Raw genomic sequence first — 18,473 nt, 5'->3', positions numbered from 1 at the left:
TGGCACTCACCCTGGCCAAGTGAAACGTGCATTCCAGTAGCTCCCCAGTACGCACCAGGTAGAAGCCACAGCTTAAACATATCAAGTCCATAGCTGATTTGATTTCTGCCCAAAGAAAGCTCCTAAGGAGTTTAGAAACAATTTCTGCTTAAAGTGTTCTTTCCTACTGTTTCCAAAATATATCATTACTGTATTGATTTATCACAGCTTCATCCGAATTTCAATTAATGCGAGGCAGAGCTCAGTATGTAGGTTCTCAGCACCTCCAAGAAGGAGAAAAACAAACTACCTATGAAATACCAAAGGTCAGTATAGGTTTGTTTTTTTCCCCAGATACAAATATTTCTCTCTGTCAAATAGATATGGTATCTTTATCCTAGAAACTCCCTACAATAAGGCTCAAAAAAACAAAGACAGCTCTCCTCCCCCCAACAAATTTTCGCAATGAAGTCATTATTTCACCCTTATGCTATTGTTTTTAATTGCCAAGTCCTAAAGGTAACTCCATCCATTCTACACGTTGAGATCTTGCATCACAAGGCTTTGTGAAACATATTTCTCCCAAATATTGATTGCCAAGACTGACACTGCCACAGCACTGGCAATGGTAACGTGCTGCCAAAAATCCAAGGAATGCTTGTGCTGAGGAGCCAAAGTGATCTATTACGGCTTTTTTCAGTCTTGTACCTGCAAAGTCCCGAACACTCCTACTATGACGAACATAAAAAGCTATTAAGCTTTTGTCTTACATTAGTATAAATGAGAAAGTGCTGCATTTCCTGCCTGTGAAATTAAATATCATAGCACTTCAAAGCCAAGAAATGTTGCACTGAAAACAGTATCCTAGAAAATATCTACAAAGCACAACTACACTGAATGAGTGTTCTTGGTCACTGGCAACGCTATAAGCAAACAGTGCATTGCATCCACCCAAAATACAATTAATAAACTACACTCGTCGTTATCTGCAGCTACAGGTGGAACAGACTGTCACCCACTCTGAGAAGTCAGCCATGACCCTCAGTCCACTTACGTGTAGCATTCCCATTCCTCAAAAACACAATCAGATGGGAGTCAGCACCATCATCTCCATTTGTTGCAGAGAAGGCTTGAACAGTAGGTCCCCAGCAAAAGTAATAATACAAACCTATCTACACCTCCAAGTAATAAACTGACCTATCACTGATTCTGATGATTTACCCAGAGAGCCCTACAGAGCTCAGGATTGCAGGAAACCACAAAAGCATCCCCTGCCCTAAGATCTCATGGGCTCATGTACAGAAACAAACCACAAGAGAAGAGGAATGCCTTTTTTTTCAAGACCCTGAACCATATGAAGATTTAGTAATTTATCCCAGATCAAGATGAAAGTCTCTAGGAGAGCTTGCAAACCAAACTCACACCTTCAGAGCTACAAATCATTACTCAGTTCTCCCTAATAAGATATGTATCTTGATAGAGATATCCCTGGAGGTGTTCAAGGCCAGGCTGGATGGAGCCTTGGGCAGCCTGATCCAGTGGGACGCATCCCTGTCAATCGCAGGCGGTTGGAACTGGATGATCTTGAAGGTCCCTTCCAACCCAAACCATTCTATGATTCTATAGAAACGGTTACGCAATTAAGATAATTCACCTTTAAAAGCTCTTAGGAATCTACTGTAAGAATTCAGGACAGGAAAGAAAATGATTTCTTCCAGCTTCTGATTGCGGGGTTCTCCAGAGTGAGTCTACAACCTCCGTTTTCCTTGAGGAAGACACAAGAGGCTTATTTGTCAAAACACAGAGAAGGCAATGAATAGATAAGTGGAACTGATCTAAATCATCCACAGCAAAGAAAAACGTAGTGTAGTTTAATACAAACCAGAAAGCATCCAAATCAGCTGATCTAAATCACAGCTCAGCCTTGTCTAGACCATCATTACACACAGTTCTCAGTTTCTCTCTACTTGGACGTCAAAAATGGAAATCGAAAGCCGTCGCTTTGCTATGCAACCGTGAGCAAGCTCAAGCCTTGTTAATTTATTTCTAAGAAAAAAGCAATCTTAACTGAGGCCAAGATCATCAGAAAGGAATCCGGTGATTCATCCTCTTTAGGGAGGGAAGAGGAGAAACAACCTTTTCTTTGTTGGCTAAATTCACTACCAGCAGCAACAGTCCTGATGTGGGAATTATCAAGGTCATCCTAAGACTGCACTGAAGACGTAAAAAGGGGCACAATCAGTCACATACACTGGTCTCTGCATACATTCAATTTAAAAGGAAATGTCAAATATTTTATTCAGAAATGAGAAAAAAGTTATGAAAATTGGATACTTCTTAGGATACAGCTACTGTATTCATCCAAAATCCCGCAAGATGCCTTGACTTGCATCACTAAATACTTTCAAGGAAATACTCTATCCTCAATCCTCACCTTTTCTGTACTTGGAAAAGCACTGCAGTAATCACTAATAGAAACACTGACGTACCATTATCTTTTTACACAGAGCTGTGTGAGGAATAATATTAATAATTTTCAAAAAAAATCTGGTGGGTTTCTATTGTAGGGAATATATTTCATTGTTTTTTCTTTTTAGATTAAGCTCATTTCAATATCTTCAAATTGCCATATTTGAGATGTTAAATATTAAAACAATCCCATGGAAATCAGTAATCCAACTCAGAAACTCCTTACATAAACAGAGTTTTCATAAGAGGAATTTTGTTCCACACTATCTCTGTTCTTGTCCAAACTATCACAGCTTTCAAAGCAATCTCAGGATCACCAAAAGCCTACACATTCAAACAGAATTTAATACAAATACATAAGAATGAAAACAGTCCTGGCTGTAATTGCCCACAACGAATGAATCTTAATCATCAAAAATAAAGTCAAGTCTGTGAAATAACCTACAAAAAAAACAAACTGCAGTATGAGATGTCTAAACCCCTATTTTGCTTTTCCTCAGCTTCTAGTTTTCACAAGAATCTGACAATTCCTGAGGAAAGATGTGAACAACAACCACTATTAAGATGACATAAGACTCCAATTTATTTTAAGGTTCAAAGTACGTTTTTAAAAGAGATTGAAACCTGATCCTGTTTCTCTTTTTCCCATGATAAAAATCGGGATATTCCACTTTGTTCTGCACGTAGCTCAGTTTTGGTGCAAGGAAGATTGATGGATTCAAAAGGAACCAAACACTAAACAGGAAACTATCGAATAAGTGCTCTGCTGCAAGACAGATAAAGAATTAATATCAAATATAGTAGCCAAACCATTATTTTATCTTTTTTTTCATGTTTTCTTTGATTAAAGGAATAAGGTATTCCTTTCTAGCAGGCTATGAAAAAAAATCAATGAATATATTTAGTGCATCCACTCAACAGAACGCCATCAGCAAAACACTCAGTAGCCATACAACTATTAATACTGAAACAACTCAGCTCCAAAACGTTCCAGTGTCCATAGTAACTGTAGTATAACACACCACCAGTTCACTGCACTATTTTAATCACCATCACAATTATTTGACAAACATCTGATTTCTAAGGAAGACAACATGAAAACAAGAGCAGGAGAGCACAGTAAAACTTTTACTGCATGCTACATCTTGCTCAGCTTGCTAATAAAAACCAAAAATCACCTAACAAAGGCTGTGGCCACATAAATCCTCCTAATTCAGTTTATAACCCTGACAATATTTCCTTTCTTAAAAAATACAAAAGTAAACATGAAGATACTACCATCAATGTGTAACTGTACCATGGACATGTGAACCTTTTGGACTAAAGCACTGATTAGCACTCATCAAGAAATACACATAATTTTCTACTAGAAAAAAGAATAAAATTAAAAAATGAAAGCTGTTGCGCGTCAGTGGTGTTTTGTTTCAGCACAGGAAGGACATGGATCTGTTCAAGCAGTTCCAGAGGAGGCCAGGGAGATGATTAAGGGTACCTTCCATATGAGGCCAGGCTGAGAGAGTTGAGGTTGTTCAGCTGGAGAAGAGAAGGCTCCGAGGAAATCTTAGAGCAGCTTCCAGTGCTGAAAGGGGTTCCAGGAAAGCTGGGGAGGGACTCTGGATCAGGCAGGGCAGGGATAAGATGACGGGAGATGGTTTTCAGCTGAAAGAGGGGAGATTGAGATGAGATCTTGGGAAGAAACGTTTTGCTGTGAGGGTGGGGAGGCCCTGGCCCAGGGTGCCCAGAGCAGTGGTGGCTGCCCCATCCCTGGAGGGGTTCCAGGCCAGGCTGGATGGGGCTTGGAGCCCCTGATCCAGTGGGAGGTGTCCCTGCCCATGGCAGGGGGTGGAACTGGATGGGCTTTGGGGTCCCTTCCACCCCAAATCGTTCTCTGATTCTATGATTGTGGCTATACAAAACCATATTTCTAAATGATTAATAACACAAAGGCTTTAAAGAATACAAAGAAGCTGATAATTATAAGAAGATCGATCACTAAAATGTAATAATTTTCTTCTGAGTTTTAGTGCTACAGTTTATTTAACTTTTATTGCCACTATTTCAGAAAGTATAATAGGAAAAAACGTCCTCTATGCAAAACCCAGTGCCCAGCCCTCCAGAAATAAAGCAACCTTAACACTTCAGCCTCTGCCAAAACTTAAAATCTTCTTAGCAAACATCCAAGTTAACCATATTTCTCAGTTTAAAGCAACATGATTGTGGATGGTGCTGTGAGAAATAAACACACCACTCATGTGTGAGGTCCGTAATGTGATCTGTACTCTAGAGACAAATGGGAACGTTCACTTCTGTATTTAAAACAAGCGAAGCACAGAATCGGAGCAAGGAACCACCCACTGGCACAACAGGCATCCATGGCATTTCAGAATATTTTGCTTTAGAAGCCAACATCTCTAAGGAAGTTCACAGCATCCACAAAACCACAGATCTCCATTGACGTACATCCACGTACGCTGGCGTAGACAGCGACTTTGCAGCCCCAGGAGCTGCACAGTTGCTTAGAGGCCCGAGAGCCTGGAGTCTCAGGAACCACAGAACAGCTTCTAGAGCTTGTTCAAGATTGACCACAGAACAATCCATAAACTTAAGCTCCGCTCCTTCACTGAGTGGAATACAAATACTTACCAAGATCAACAAGATGACCTGTTCCGTCTTAGAAAGGACACCTGTGCCATGCAGAAGTACTACAGGCAGCATCTTCCAACACTTCTGTGATCCCAGACATCTCATCAAATCCATTTTAACCCCTTCTTTTGATTAACCTAGTCTGCTACAAGATACAGCATGACCAACAATCTCTGCTGAGTCAACGAGCTGAAGAGTCACGGTAAAATCATCCTAGTGCTTGAATGTACTAAAAATTCTGAGTGATAAATTCCTTACAGTCCAAATAAAGTGATATAATAATCATCCAACTTTAATTTACTACTCCTTGATGGTGGGAATTTAACTTAAAACATGCAATTAAAATTAATTTCTTAATTTAAAATTAAGCAATTCAATATTACAACTCCAAGGTACGAAGTCTACACCAGTACCGATACGTAGATTTTAAATACCTGCTTCTGATTACCATTAACAGGACTCACAAATGTAAAATTATGACACGTGAAAGAATTAATTCAGCACTGCTGTAATCATAGCATTGAGCTCTTCTGGCTGGTGACCAATGACAGGACACAAGGGAATATTGGGAAGACATGAGGGGTGGGTTAGGATGGACATTAGGAGATGGTGGAGCCCTGGAACAGCTCCCAGGGAAGCAGGCACAGCCTGACAATATTCCAGCAGGGTTCGGCCAATACCCTCAGCCCCACGGTGTGAGTGTTGGGGTTGTCCTGGGCAGAGACAGGAGCTGGACTCAATGATCCTTGTGGGTCCCTTCCAACTCAGGACATTCTATGATTCTATCAATTCTAAAAGCGTGTACCTGAATTTGTCATCACAGCGTCATCACATCATGACAACAGAATCCACTCCCATTTGGTTTTTAAAACACTATAATATTTCACATGGATAATCAACCCCTTCCAAGGCACAAACCAGCGTCTCTATTCCTACAACACAGAGTACAGCACATCCACGTATATAATTTAATTTCATATGAAGAAGTGAAAACACCATTACAAAACGAAGTCTGATCATTTGCCAAGGAGAAATAAGACAACACAAATGAAAGAGCCGCAATAAATTACGATGATACAAGGCACTCTCCATTGCCTGGATTTTCAGAGCAGTTCTGTAAGTCACAAATAACCACGTGCTACTTCCAAACATGTTCCGTATCCCTTCCTTTAAAAGGCCTATGCTTCGAAACGCAACCGCATTTATGATCAACATTAAAATAAACAACGGTGCCATAAAACACAGAAACTTCTACCAATTATAATTTTATTTGGCAGATTTAAATTTTTATTACTGTGCAATTAAACTTCAATAATATTTTCAGTTACAGCAGCACGTGCTGCATGTGCCATGCTATTCGATTCAGCCTGTTAGAGATAATGCTGATAACATGATGGAGATGGATTTATATATATATAAATGTTCATAATATGAATTTTCCCTACTACAGAATCACAAAATGGTTTGGGTTGGAAGGGACCTCAAAGTCCATGCAGTTGCACCCCCTGCCATGGGCAGGGACATCTCCCACAGGATGAGGGTGACCAAAGACCCATCCCCAGCTATTGGGCACATTTGCCGTGATGCTCAAACCCACACAAAACAATAATTGCTGCATTCCTCTACCCGACATGCAGCTTTCCAGGGTTACCAGCCAGTTCAGAGACACTTTTCTCACCATCTACGTAAGCTAAGCAGCAGCATTACAGGTGATTGGAGTCCCAGATCTGTAAGCACTGTCCCCGAGACTTCTGTGCAAAGTGAAGATGAAAAAGTGCCAAACGTCCCAAAAACATCACGAGTGCAAGCAGTGCCAGAACAGAGGACAAATCCCTTAGAAGCTAGTACAAGATCACACATCCACTTATGTATGTTCCAAAATATACATCATCCCAGTTCATTTTGATCTTATTTCTAAAGCATGCACTGTAAAAAGGCTTGGAAAAAAATGGTTTTAGAAATTTAGTCTGATATGATCCTATCTTGCACATCTAATAAGAAAATATATCTTCTCCTCAAGGTTCTCCTCTCAACCTGTAATGGTGATCAATATTGATGCTAGAGGTTCAATTAAATCTTATATTTTGCAATTCTTTTATAAACATACCAAATATTAGCAAACAAGCTGAAGACCTTGTCACTGTCAGTAGCTTCCAGAAAGGATATCGTAGTGAGCTGGGTGCTGGTCTCTTCTCCCAAGTGACAAGTGATAGGACAGCCTCAAATTGCACCAGGGGAGGTTCAGGTTAGACATCAGTAAAAATTTCTTTCATGAAGGAGCGGTGAAGCACTGGCAGAGGCTGTCCAGGGATGTGGTAGAGCCATCATCCCTGGAAGGATTTTAAAGATAGGTGTACCAGGTGCTCGGAAGTGGTTTAGCAGTGGACAGGTATGGCTGGACTGCACGATCTTTAAAGTCTTTCCAACCAAACGATTCTGTGGTTCTTCCTCAAATACATACTTTGCTTTTAACACGCTCTCAGGAGCCTCAAATCCTGTGTATCTAGTATACAGTGATTTTTTTCACATGACTAAAGTACAAACTGTAATCATCTCAGTAACTGCTATAGGGCACATCAGGTTCACAAATGTCCGTATATCACCGCAATGAACTAGTAAACACATCCAAGGACCATTAGCTATTGAGTTATTTGCAATTATCCGTTGCAGATGCTGTCCATATTACTCCTTTCTGCATTTAATCATACAGATTCTGTTTGGGGGCAGGTAGTAACCATTATTCCAAGCTCCATGTAATGATAAATAATGAAAACAAAGCTGTAAGAGTACTTTGGCATGCGGGTACAAAGCACTCAACTTGCCAATACTGGAGAGGAACGGATTCTCTATAAAGAAAAGGTAATTAATTGATTACTGTAGTTATTAGCAGTAAGTACTATATCAAATAGTGAGAACGCTGATTATCTGTCACTGTTAACTCAGCATAAATATTTTCAGTGCCGTAGGAAGCGGATACAACAGAACATGTAAGTGAGGCATTGCCAGATGGACTTAACAACCGTGCCAGCAGTGGAACCAAAGCTGCTAAGAACTGCCTGAAGGTGCAAGGAAGCCAGTCTGTTCCACGTTCATCATCACAGATACAGATGACGAAGCCAGAGCAGACAATGTCTGTACTTGCACCCCTTAAAACCCAGGCTGTTACACTTTCCCAAACTAATTTCTACCGGAGACAGACAGATTTAGAAATTGTCTGTTTCTTTCAAGACTAAAGAGTTTACTGTAACTGCTGGTATATCCATGAAATGCCCAACTACATTCTTCATTAAGCAGCAACACTGTTTCTAACCCAGAATGTCCTTAGACTCCCTTTTCATCTACGGAATCCTGCTCTCCTTTAGTCTGCTAAGTAAATACTCCTATTAGGAATATACTTTGTTCCCCTTCTAAATAAATCAGAGTCAATGATGGAGACACTTCTTAACTTTTTGAAACTGATGATGGCATATTGGGAAATTCTTCCTTTTTTTTTTTTTTTTTGGTAGCCTCCTATTCTCCACCCTGATCGTACCATGACCACAGACAGAAAAACAAGTAACTTTCCTACCTATTCCTAATATGTCTTGCCTTAGACCTGCATCCCTGTCTTTAGACAGCACTGCAAAGGGACCTCTTGTTGAACCATTTGCAATATTCACAGACTCGCAGAATGGTTTGGAAACAACCTTAAAGATCATTCAGCTCTCCAAACCCGCCCCCCTTGCTTAATACTAATTCTAGAACTTCCTAAGATCTCATCTCAATCTCCCCTCTTTCAGCTCCAAACCGCTCTCCCTCACCCTGTCCCTGCCCTCCCTGATCCAGAGCCCCTCCCCAGCTCTCCTGGAGCCCCTTTCAGCACTGGAAGATGCTCTGTGTTCTCCCTGGAGCCTTCTCCAGGCTGAACACCCCCAACTCTCTCAGACTGCCCTCATACAGGGGGTGCTCCAGCCCTTGGATCACATTAATCTCTTACCACTCCTTTCCAGTAGCAACATCCGTTCTGTAAGACTATTTCTATTTAAAAGACATTGTAGAAAGAAAAAAGTAGATTTTTGTTACTACTGAGTTTACCAAGTGACCCAGAGTTTTCCTACTCATTTATCTGGTCTCTATGAGGACCTCTCCAGAGTGTCATGCATAAACTTTTTAGTAGCTCTGAAGCTACTCTTAAACAGATTCTTGAGATTCCCCCTCTCCACCAAGTCACATACGAAACGCAAAACAGCACATGAGAAAAAAACAACTCTGCAAACATTTGATGATTCATCATATAAGGCTTCATGTCAGACTTGATCATAGTTGTAAAATAATTTGGGTTGCTTATGTACAACAACCACTTCATGTGGATAAATCTTTTGCAATCACAGCATACCATGAATATAATCAATAATATTAATATTAGTATCTTTAGGTTGGAAAGGACCCAATGAGGTCAAGTCCAAGCGTACCCTCCCACTACTAAACCAGATCTCCGAGCACCTCATCCACCCGTGTTCTAAACCCCTCCAGGGATGGGGACTCCACCACCTCCCTGGCAGCCTCTGCCAAGGCCTGAGAACTATTTCTGTGAATAAGTTTTCCCTAATAATTTACCTAAATCTCCTGTGGTGCAACTTGGGACAACTTCTTCCTGTCCTATCACATGTTGCCTGGGAGAAGAGACCAGCACCCACCTCATATTAATGTAAGTACTCATTTGTATTAATACTAACCGTATAAACTTTAGTTTCCTATACTACTCTAGCTCTCCATTTTACGAATCACTTTTTGTATCTTAAAGTTAAGTTTCAGAAAAACTAAGCAAACAGCTTGGATAGAAGGAAAGTGAGATGCTATGGGGAAAAAACGGCTGAGAAGTGGACACTGAAGAACTCTGTCTTAAAGTTACTGAACCCCGTAGCATGCAGAAATAGCTTAGAAAAAAAATCAAATAAATAAATTGTGCAAATAGGGCACACCACCCAGGTGTTGAGGAAGTACCCTCCTTTCAAGCCGTTATTATAACTTAAGCCATCTCTCCTTTGCTTCCTTAACCTGCTCCCCTAGGAAACGCTTTTTCTAGTAGCTTTCCCAATTCAATACTCGTGTACAGCAGTACAAATTCTCCCTTGAGCCCTGATTCACTGGACATAAAGTTATGTCTAACTGCTCCTTGAATATGACTCCCCCTTATCCACTGTAATAACCCAGACAAAAATGCAACTCGTAAGTTCTAAATCTGAATTTCACTCCCACTTGTAATACAAAATAACTTTAGTACATGGCCATCTCCTTCCCCATCTTCTAGGCATCCTTCTCTGATTTTAGTAAAAGCTTTAGGGTAGCAAAGCACCTTAACATATTCCTCTTCACAGTAAATCCAAAAGGACAGGAATAGGCAAATTACATTTCTGTTGCTAATATCCTACCTGTATCTGAAGTCCTCTCCCATTCTGTTTTTTTTTCACATCACAAATATTGTACTGTGCCTTCCCACACACAAATTTAATTGTAGCTTTTTCTGCTCTATTTTTTGTCCTCTGAAATACTAAATCACAACCATGTTCCATCACCTTATTTATCACCTATAACCACTATCACTGCCTTATTCTTGTTTCACTTGCAGTTCATAGTCATCTGCTGTGTTCTTCCCAACCTTCCACTCTTTGTTCTTTTTAGTTTCCCTCTATTCCTCGGTAGGAATGGTGTGTAGAACATAATTCCACTTACATAGAAGGAGAGACCTGCACTGCCACCTTTCTCATTTTAAGTCCTACTCCAACTGGCAGGTATTTTTAAGTGCTCTTACAGTAAATCACCAACATACGAACAGTAGGAAGAAAATAGCATTTTTGGAAAATGCCTTTAGGACCTAGATATAAAATCTAGTTCTATTGGCAGTTCCTCTTCAGGTTCACGTGTCTGATCTAGAATGCGTGATTGCAAACTTCCACTTGTTGGCATTCAAGCAAACAAAGAATCATTACAGCTCACTTTTCATCTGTAACGCAGGATTCAGTCACCTTTTCCCGTCTGTGCATCCCCAAGCTCACATTAATGCCTGTATTGCATTGCAAATTGCTTTTTTGCTCCAGGCTCCCAAAGTTCCAGCCATCTAACTTAGAGCTGCCTTGCCTTCCTCACGAACCATTTCATTCTTTCATCTTTCTGCCTTCCGTTCTCATACCAACACCTTAAAGTTTCATTTTCTGTTGTGCTTCTGCCTCCTATTTGCGGGCAATGAAGGCAACATTGGCAAAAGCTTCCACACAGTAAAACCACGGAAAAAACACAAGTTTTCGCTCAACAGAACTGTTATTACTAAAGGCGTTTAATATGTTTATAAAGATAAGTTTCTATGCGATCTCAGCCATTGCTGCACATCAGATAAAAGCCTGTAATGTCTCAGCTATAAACTACACCTCTGCACCCTCTTTGTATCTGCCCTGGAAAAAAATCCTATCAAAGTCTCCAACTTCCAGCCTATAACTGGGAAAAAAAAAAATACTGCAATACTCTGCCTCCAAATTAGATTCAAATTTCCTGAAATCACACTGGGATTTTTTTTAGGTCTTATAGCAATCAAATTTTTGTGCTGTGGAGAAAAAACAAAAGGATACATTCAGGATTGTGTTTCAAGTGCATAAAGTAACGCTCACTACAACATAACAGAAATCATTCCTCTCTCAACATCTATCATTGCCACAATTGAAAACATATTTATCCTTCTTAAGTTGAAGAAAACTTTGAATTACGGACCTAGAGATGATGAATTTAGCTGAAAACTGCAGCATTTCCAACTCTGCTCTTTAAGGATTTACAGGCCAATAGTTAAAAAACAATCTCTCATTTATTCAGAACAGAAGCATTTAAAGAAAGCATATTTTAAAACTACAAAACATCTTATACAAACACCTAATCTACACTCTATTACCAATGCGCCATCTAGAGAGACTGGCAAATCCCACGGAATTCCTGTTCTATTCAATGTCAAGTCTCCTACTGAAAGTCAGACACATTACTGTGCTGAGGGGAACATATAGGAAAAATCCAGTTCTTGGGTGCCTCAGCTTTTGGATCAGGTCAGAGTTCATTTTCCTTCTTGCTAGGGAATTGAAAGTTCCATTTGATTCCTAAAGAACTGCAGTATTATGGTTGGACTCGATGATCCAGTGGGTCCTTTCCAACCTGGTGATCCTATGATTTTCACTAATGTCCTCTATATACAGCGATGAAGCTTCGATAGGAAAAACCCTCTACAACATACAAATGCATTTTCATGAAGAAAAAGCATTCTGTGAGATCATAATTAAAACCAGCTCCATAACAAGGATCCTAACTCTACATCTCCACATCTAAAATAAGCTACGTGGGATGTTTTCATCCAAGGTTTTACTGCCAATACCAACTCACACAATTTGTGTGTGCTTGGGACCTTAATACTGCATTCATCACATTCTTTTGAGGCTTCTATCAAACTGATGAGTACATTCCCTGCAAAACTTCCCTTTTCTGACCCCAAATTTAAAGAGAACGTAAAGAAGAAAAGCAGAGGATAAATTGCTATCATCACAGAAACCCCAAAGAATAATGCCTTAAAATTGCAGTTTTTTTTCCTTTTAAATGTAAAGTTTACAAATTTCAAGCTGTAACATTGCATAGAGGAAACAGGGATAAAACAACATGGAATTACCTGGATGCTCCTTGGGGGGGGGGAACAACCACAAAAAGCAGCTTTCAAAGCAACAGCCAAGAGCAGCAGTTGAAATACGTACAGAAAAAAAAAGACACTGAACAGAAGGTCCTGCTGTATAACCACGATGGTTTTCGCACTGATATAAGGTCTCTGTATTTGTAGCTTTTAAATGCACTTAAATAGAAAGATAAAGCATGAAGATTCACAAAGCAATAAGGCTATCATAACACTAGAATTACAGCTTTCTCAAAGAAAAAACACCCAAGCTAGGCTTGTTTTACCTGACTATCTATATAGGACCAGGCAGAAATCAAAGCCATATGTTAGGAAGAAGAATACACAGAATACACACAGATGCAAAGTCCTCTTTACACCACGATAAACTCTGGCCACTGGTTTCATTAGCTTACACACTACTCAAGAGCTTCAGCAGAATTCTGCCTCAGATGTACAAAGGCTTTTAAGATTCCGCAAGAGTCATAACAGACTTGAAATCACTCGCAGAAATGGTTCCCTACTTCTTATTAGTGGGAAACAGAAATGAGATGCCATGTTACATATTCACCTAACAGCTTGCAGCCCGAGAGATGATCCTGTGCCCTCACAAACGCTAACACAGCTTCACCCTCGCACCGCAGGGCATCACTGTCATCCCACGGTGCCCCTGTTCACCAAACTAAACCAGCAGAAAACAACCACCACCAGAAAAATTGCTTCTTCTCTGCAAGAAAAAAAAAACAGGGTGGAAGCAGAAGAGCAAAAAGGGAGCAGAAATATGGAGCGTATCAGTGGCAAGAAGCCATTAGATATGTTTAACTGGTTAAGATACTAGATAATCAGAAAACTAGCCTTCATGGTGCAACATTATACAACGATAGTCGACTTCAAACAGAAGCTCGATCCATCACTCTTCAACACACTTAGAAAATTAAGACAGAACTGCGGACCTAACCTCATCCCATTAGCCTTAAATTCTCAAAAGTATTTAGGCACCGACTGCTGCTAACTCCTACAACTGCAAACACACCTGGAACTTCAGATACCAATTGCTGCTAAATATATAAGTGCCATTTTGAGAAGAAAAAGTGAAAAAAAACCAAACACAAAACCCTTCGGTAAACAACTTAAACGTACTGGGTGTGCATCAAGTATTTTAGGATGAAAACACAAGTTCATCAACTTGCCCACTGAAATTAATACCCAAATTAGAGCTGAGAGAGACTCAAAGAACACTAATAAAAATAAAATCTCAGCTGCATCATTAATATATACAATCACAGAACAATTTGGGTTGGAAGGGACCTTACGAACCATCCAGTTCCAATCCCCTGCCATGAGTAGGGACATCTCCCACTGGATCAGGGGCTCCAAGCCCCATCCAACCTGGCCTTGAACCCCTCCAGGGATGGGGCAGCCACCACTGCTCTGGGCAACCTGGGCCAGGGCCTCCCCACCCTCACAGGAAAACATTTCTTCCCAAGATCTCACCTCAAACTCCCCCCTTGCAGTTTTAAACTGTTCTTCCCCATCCTGTCTCTGCCCTCCCTGACCAAGAGCCCCTCCCCAGCTTTCCTGGAGCTCCTTTATGTACTGGAAGCTGCTCTAAGGTTGCAACTATCCAAGGACTCAAAGTGATATTGAAATAGATTCAGCTGGGAAGAGAAACAAAAAAAGTTCATTTTTTTCTTATTCCATCCCATTACTTTTATTACAGCTACTTTTGACAAAAAAAAATCCATGATGGATGAATTCCATCAGTAAAAAAATTTCTAGTAAAAAGCTTTTTAAAAGTAAAAGTCAACCAGGATTTGTAACTTTATGAACACTATTTATAGCTCCAAAGTCTCCAATTAAAAAGCCTTCCTGACATTCATAAATTTAAGAAAACAAACTTTTTTATTCCAAAGAAACAGAATTGTTGAAAAAGTATGAGATTTAAGATCATTAAAGCACAGCTGAGAACGTGGTAGAGAGGAATAAGAACAGCCTCCTGCACAGGCAGGGACAGGTTCTGAGGTCCTAATCACACCACAGACACCAACAACCTCTTCCACAGCCTCCGAAGTTGGCAGCTCATCCACATCACCAGATGGCAGCTGGGAACTCGCCACATGTGTATCCTGATGACAGTGGAAAGAAACTACACACAGATTGCAAAGAGCTCCTTGATATGATTCTTGAACCAAAAATCAGTGAAAGTAGCACCAAGGTTAAGAATAAAAACAAGTACGTTAGTTGGTTTCGTTGAGGTTTTTTGAAAGAATACAGGAGTTAAAAGAATACAACCCAGGATGCATCCAATTGGCTTTCAATGTGTTCCAAGTATCGTCAGCCTTCCACTCTCATATTTTTTTATCCCTACACAATTCCTAAAATAGTTAATTAGCACATAATAGGCTGTCCACTATTAAAACTAAACAGACTTATAAACAAACAGCAGTGCTAGCACAACCCTGTCAGCTTCTTTTCATTTTTTCCTTCCAAAAGAACCTTCGCCTGGGTTGATTTCTGAGACAAAAGCAAGTCTGCGCACACTGGTTGTTGAAAGCTTTGTTTGCAGGCAAAAACTGGCTGTGAACTATTAGTTTGCAAAACAGAAGAGAAGCTGGAGAGGCAAGATCAGAACAATGAAATCGGTGAATATCAGATCAAGAGCAGCAGAAAGAACTGCCAGAGCCTCAGACCCTGGAATTTGAGGGAACATCTCTTACAAATCACTGCTATATTTGGACAAAAACTATCACTTAACAGACTTGTTAAAATTACAAACACTCAAAATGAGGGGGTTTTTTTCCCCAAATAATAATCTTTATAAACAAAAATAGCTCCTATGTAATCTCTACCTTGATTACTATTTTTCTTACTTGTCATAACGCAAAACCAACAATATATTCACATTAACTAACCCTGTGATCTCTGCTGAAACACATAGTTGGGGCATTCTCTCTATTAATCGTAACACAGACACATGCTGCTCTATTTTACCTGCTGGGTTCAAGCCAGGGCACGTACACTGTAGAGCATAGTAACCATTTTAGCTTCAAGCACGAAGGATAAGGCTTGTGAATTTCTTGACTACTATAAAAACCTTGAATGGCCATTTTCTTAGGCTATGGGCATGCAAAAATGTATATATTTAAACAGCTGAGAGACATGAGAGCTCTGTGCATTTCTCCTAAATTATCTGGAAGAGGTAGTGTATTCTAAAGAAAAATAAAAACCTAATAACCTGTATGCATCAGAAGAGTGGAAACTGAGTGTACATGAAGAATTCTCACAGTAACAAACACTACTAGTACACACAAATAAATTCTTAAAAGCATTATGTATAGTTACACTTTTACTTTTTAACTTATAAAAATCTGGTTGACAGATCTGATTCACAGCAAACAATCTGGTTTTGCTGTATTGCTTCAAGAACAACTACTTTACAGGTGTTACAGAAACACTGGGCACTTCACCTGCTCCCATGAGTGAAGCATTCCTGCAAGACTAAAAGGACCTCAGATGTGTAGGAAGTTAAATGTCTGATTGGCTGATCTGCTCTGGATGACTCACAACAAACAGCACATTATCTGAACTGTACGGACACAAGATGATAAAAACTTGTAAAATTAAATACAGAAAAATAGTAAGGACACAAGTCACTAACTGGAACCATCTGCTACGGGTAAGGTAATATTGCTGTCCACGCTGCATGGTTTGGGCTGCATTCTGAGTAACGGAATTCCATATTTAAACAACTGATACAGCACCTCAGCTGAAAGAATTAAGTCTTTACAAGGAGAGCAGAAGTAGGAAAGAGAAGGAGAGTTGTTAGGGAGAACAGAGTGAGATTGAAAGTTAAGAAGAGGAATTCATTTAGATGACATGCGAAACAATTTGATGACCAAACATACATTTTGCTTTTTCCCCCCCAGAAACAAAGCTCTGAGATCACAGCCAGAATTCACAGTAAGACATTAGACTGCATTTACATAAAAACCAAATACTTTTGCAATGTAACACGGAAGCATTCTTAAGGAGTACACAAAACTGTTTTGTGTTATTGAGTTCAAGATGCCCAGCAGTTGTCCTACACACAAGCAGTTGTGTTCAGCCACAGCAGCAGATTTGATCCACTTCGATTGCTTAAACACCACTCTGAAATGATTTCTGCGCAATTGGCATAAAACTCTACCTGTAAGTACATCATTGAAGGTTTGTTTCCAGCAGAAATCCTTCTCCAAGGACTCTTTCCTCAGGAAAACAAGCCCTGTACTTGACAGGAGTGAAGATGTTATCATTTGACATCTGTGTAAATCAAGCTGGTGTTAAGAACAAAGAACGGACAAATCGAGGTGGAAGGCAGCAACGTGTAAGGGTCCGAGACACCATGCGAAGGCCAGGCCAAAGCTTCTCTCCATCCTGGCTACGTTTCTCCTGAAGACTGAGAGATGACAGGTTTTCACTGCTCTGTCAGACCCCAATCTCCTTGCTAACAGAGATCTCACTTCGGTTGTTGCGTGTAGATGACGATCAACAATTCCACACTTACGCAATGAGTTTTAATCTTGATCAAACCTGTCAGGCCTAGATTTGAACTGAAATTCAATTATAAGAAGTCCTGTAACCCATTAACACTATCTCCATAGAATGTGACACTCCAGTGAAAAATAATTGAATTTCCTGAAGGAAGCAGTCAGATTATTAATTCATTCGCTGCCTGCAATACAGCTGCCTTAGCATTTTATTTAATTTCATTTTATTCAAACAAAACCAATTAAGACTTTGCTCGGTACTCCCAGAGGTACTGTTTGGATACACAAGACAAACAAGGCTAAATATGATGAGCAGTGCGTGTTCCTACCACCGTACTTAAGAGTATGTTTGAGAGATTCATTACCATGAAAACTAAATGCTAACGGTGAATTTCATTTTCCTTAAAGTGATGTTTACATATGCAAAGGCTTTGTTTAAATATTAGCAAAAAAGACTGAAACACCAAAATCCGTAACTTTATACAGAACAGTTAATTTAAAATATAAACACCCCAGTTGGTGAGCACTGGAGACTTCCTTCCAGATTTTAGGGGTCTTGAGTGCTTATTTGGTATTTCAATCACATTTCACTAATTTGAACGAGATCTTGTTTTACACATGAATAATTTATGCACAAATAACTTACACTGAACTACACTGAAATGGAAAAACACAAACCAATTAGTATTGTTAACTTTTGCCTCATTTAAGCTCCTATTTCTGTCAGTATATCATGCAGCCAGTCGCACACTGCCCGCCCTTTTAGCCACATCCCAGAAGTCCAATGTAAAGGAACTGCTGGATTTCACACTCCAGAAGTTCCTTCTGCAAGAACACTTCTTGAAAAAAATATAGCTTTGATTATTCCCCGACTTCCAATATATTTACTACATGGAAAAAACAAATGGTAATAGGTACAAGTTGCTCCTGGGGAGATTCTGATTAGATTCCAGAAGTGTTTCCTCATGAGAACAGTGAAACATTGGAATTATCTCCCCAGGGAAGTGGGAGATTCCTCTACCCTGGACACTTCGAAGGCTCAGCTTGACAGGGTGCTGGGCCATCTCATTTAAACTATGTTTTTCCTACACAGACTGGACCAGATAATCCTTGAAGTCTCTTCCAACCTGGCATTCTATGACCACTCCGAACCTTTTCACTTGCGATTGTATTCTGATTGCAAT

The 18,473-nt window shown here is 39.9% G+C and overlaps 1 protein-coding gene across 1 annotated transcript in view; it reads right to left on the bottom strand.

Annotated features, from left to right (window-relative positions):
- LOC128852503 (sperm-associated antigen 16 protein-like) overlaps positions 1-17,202 on the bottom strand; it is a 254,316-nt gene extending 237,114 nt beyond the window's left edge. Inside the window, exon 1 of the mRNA XM_054069936.1 lies at positions 16,950-17,202. Within this exon, the coding sequence (XP_053925911.1) occupies positions 16,950-16,964 (15 nt within the window). The 5' untranslated portion in view covers positions 16,965-17,202. The remainder of the gene's footprint in view (positions 1-16,949) is intronic.
- Between the last annotated feature and the right edge of the window lie 1,271 nt (positions 17,203-18,473).

Source organism: Cuculus canorus, chromosome 6 (assembly GCF_017976375.1).
Source record: "Cuculus canorus isolate bCucCan1 chromosome 6, bCucCan1.pri, whole genome shotgun sequence".
In the NCBI taxonomy this organism is placed as follows: domain Eukaryota; kingdom Metazoa; phylum Chordata; class Aves; order Cuculiformes; family Cuculidae; genus Cuculus; species Cuculus canorus.
The sequence above is the reverse complement of the archived record's forward strand: the minus strand, read 5'-3'. Positions and strand labels throughout refer to the sequence as shown.